Source organism: Hordeum vulgare, chromosome 2H (genome assembly GCF_904849725.1).
Source record: "Hordeum vulgare subsp. vulgare chromosome 2H, MorexV3_pseudomolecules_assembly, whole genome shotgun sequence".
NCBI lineage: Eukaryota > Viridiplantae > Streptophyta > Magnoliopsida > Poales > Poaceae > Hordeum > Hordeum vulgare.
This window is the reverse complement of record NC_058519.1, coordinates 38224733-38226914: the sequence shown is the minus strand read 5'-3', so window position 1 is coordinate 38226914 and position 2182 is coordinate 38224733. Positions and strand designations below refer to the sequence as shown.

General features: G+C 55.5%; 1 protein-coding gene across 1 annotated transcript; it reads left to right on the top strand.

Moving 5' to 3' along the window:
* The first annotated feature begins 589 nt into the window (after positions 1-589).
* LOC123429443 lies at positions 590-1788 on the top strand. Its single transcript, XM_045113479.1, has one exon. The coding sequence runs from the start codon at positions 666-668 to the stop codon at positions 1641-1643; it is 978 nt and encodes a 325-aa protein (XP_044969414.1). The 5' UTR covers positions 590-665; the 3' UTR covers positions 1644-1788.
* The last annotated feature ends 394 nt before the right edge of the window (positions 1789-2182 follow it).

Below are 2182 nucleotides of genomic sequence, written 5' to 3'. Positions count from 1 at the left end.
TAACCATACATAACAACTATGATTTGATCACACGTGGCAACTATCGTTAATTAGACACGACAACGTAATTAACCAAAACAAAGAAGTTGCCATTCCCAGCTAACTAAAGTTGTCATAAAAAAATGTCAAGGCGGAATTGCTTCGTGCCACACATACAAGATAAGGATGAGTAGTTGTTGTCGGGTGTGTAGCCTCAAGTAGCTGTGTCGGGACGTGCGAACAATTCTAATTTTATCCACATAAAATTATGTGAGCTGTCTTTTGAATATGCTACTACATAAGATCATATGATGGGATGCCCAGTATACAATACGTGTGTTAAATATCATGACCCTCGTTAAAAACGAGTCTTTTCAACGAGAGGATATCCTGCCGATGGTAATGAGAGAGGAGTTTAGCAACGCTTTGGTTCCATCGATCCCTACTAAAATTCGTATGCCGGCCACACCACGTCCGATCGATCTAATCCAAGTCCAACCAAAGAAGTTTCCAAGGTACTACTACAACGCGTTCACCCACCGTCATCAAAAGTTCAAAAAAAAAAACTCCATATAAGCTCGCCGTCCCGTTCCTCCGCGCGCGCACGGGGCCACGGAGCAACCCCACCCGCCCGCCCGCCCACCCACCCAACCAAGATCTAGCTCAGCTCAATCCCCGAGCCGGCCATGGCGGCGGCCTCGGCCAGACCGCCGCAACCGGGCTTCTTCGCCTTCCTGAAGCACGGCGCGCTCCTCCCGGCGCGCCACGGCGGGCTCTTCCTGCCGCTCGTCGCGCTCACCGCTGCGCTCGCCGCGGCGCTCCTCCTCGCCAACTCCCTCGCCGTGCAGCCCCTCGCCGCCGCCTCGCTGGTCGACGCCAGCGCCATCAGCCGCGCCGACCCGGCCGGCGCCGCGTACCCGGGCCTCGTCAGGGCGCTCAGGGGCGACCTCAGGCGGCTCCTGCTCGAGGTCGGCGCGTGCGTCCTCGCCGCGGTGGTCGTCGGGTCCGCCATCAAGATAGCCACCGTCTTCGCCGCCGTCAGGGCGTTCTCTTCCGGCGCGGACGACGACGATGCCGAGCGCCTGACCGTGTCCGCCGTCCTGGGCAGCGCGAGGGGCAACCTGTGGGGCCCCGTCGCGACCGTCGCCTTCGGGTACGTCCTCGAGGTGGCCTGCGCGGGCGCCATCGTCGCGCTGGCGCTGGCCACGGTCTACCTCCTGGAGCGCTCCCTGCTGCTCCTCTTCCTCGACGTGCTGCTCGTCCTCCTCGCGTCGCTCTTCCTCGTCTACCTCACCGTGGTCTGCGCGGTGGCGGTCGTCGTGTCGGCGGCGGAGCCCGGGCGGCACGGCGCGGCGGCGGTGTCCCGCGCGTGGCGGCTCATGGAGGGGAGGAGCGCGCGGGCCGTGCTCTACGTGGTGGCGACGTGCGCGCTCGGTGCCGCGGTGTCGCCGGTGTACACGCTGGCGCTGAGGTGGTGGCCGCGGAACCCGTGCGCCGGGGTGGCCGCCGGCGCCGCCTACGTGGCCCTGCTCGGCGCCGTGGAGGTGTTCTCCGTCGCGGCCGTCACGGCGTACTACTTCGAGTGCAGGGACAGCAAGGAGGAGGAGGAGGCGGTGGCAGCCCACAGATACAGATACGCCAAGCTGCCCAATGGAGATGCGTGAAGCGAATATTTGATCAACCAATTCATTCCCTTATTTTAGCTTGTCAATACATTGGATTTGTACTGCTAGTAGAGATATACTCCACCATTTATGGTTTGAGCAAAAACAAAAATACTTGTACTGCTAACAAAGAAGATACCGAAAAGAATTCGCGTCGGGCTGGTCCTTCATGAAGAAATGTATTTGTCTTCTAGTAACATCGAAAATTTCCTCGCGGTCAAGATAACGTAAAATATACTCCATTGTAACTTTTTCGAAGATGTCTTTAGAGTCAATGACAGTGTGAAAGAACATCTTATATTAAGTTATCGAGGAAGTATTTCTTAGAAAAAAGACACATAATATATATAAAGTTATCCTTATTTCGGCAAGCATATATATAGGGAGATACAAATCAAAAGAAATGCAAGATGACATGAACCATACAACTGCCTAACTAAAAAAGTCGTTGCAGTTTCGTTGTCACATTCAAATCCAGCGGGACAAAGACAGCTAATGCATCACAAAGTTGTAATCAAGAAAACCGATAAATAATCAAA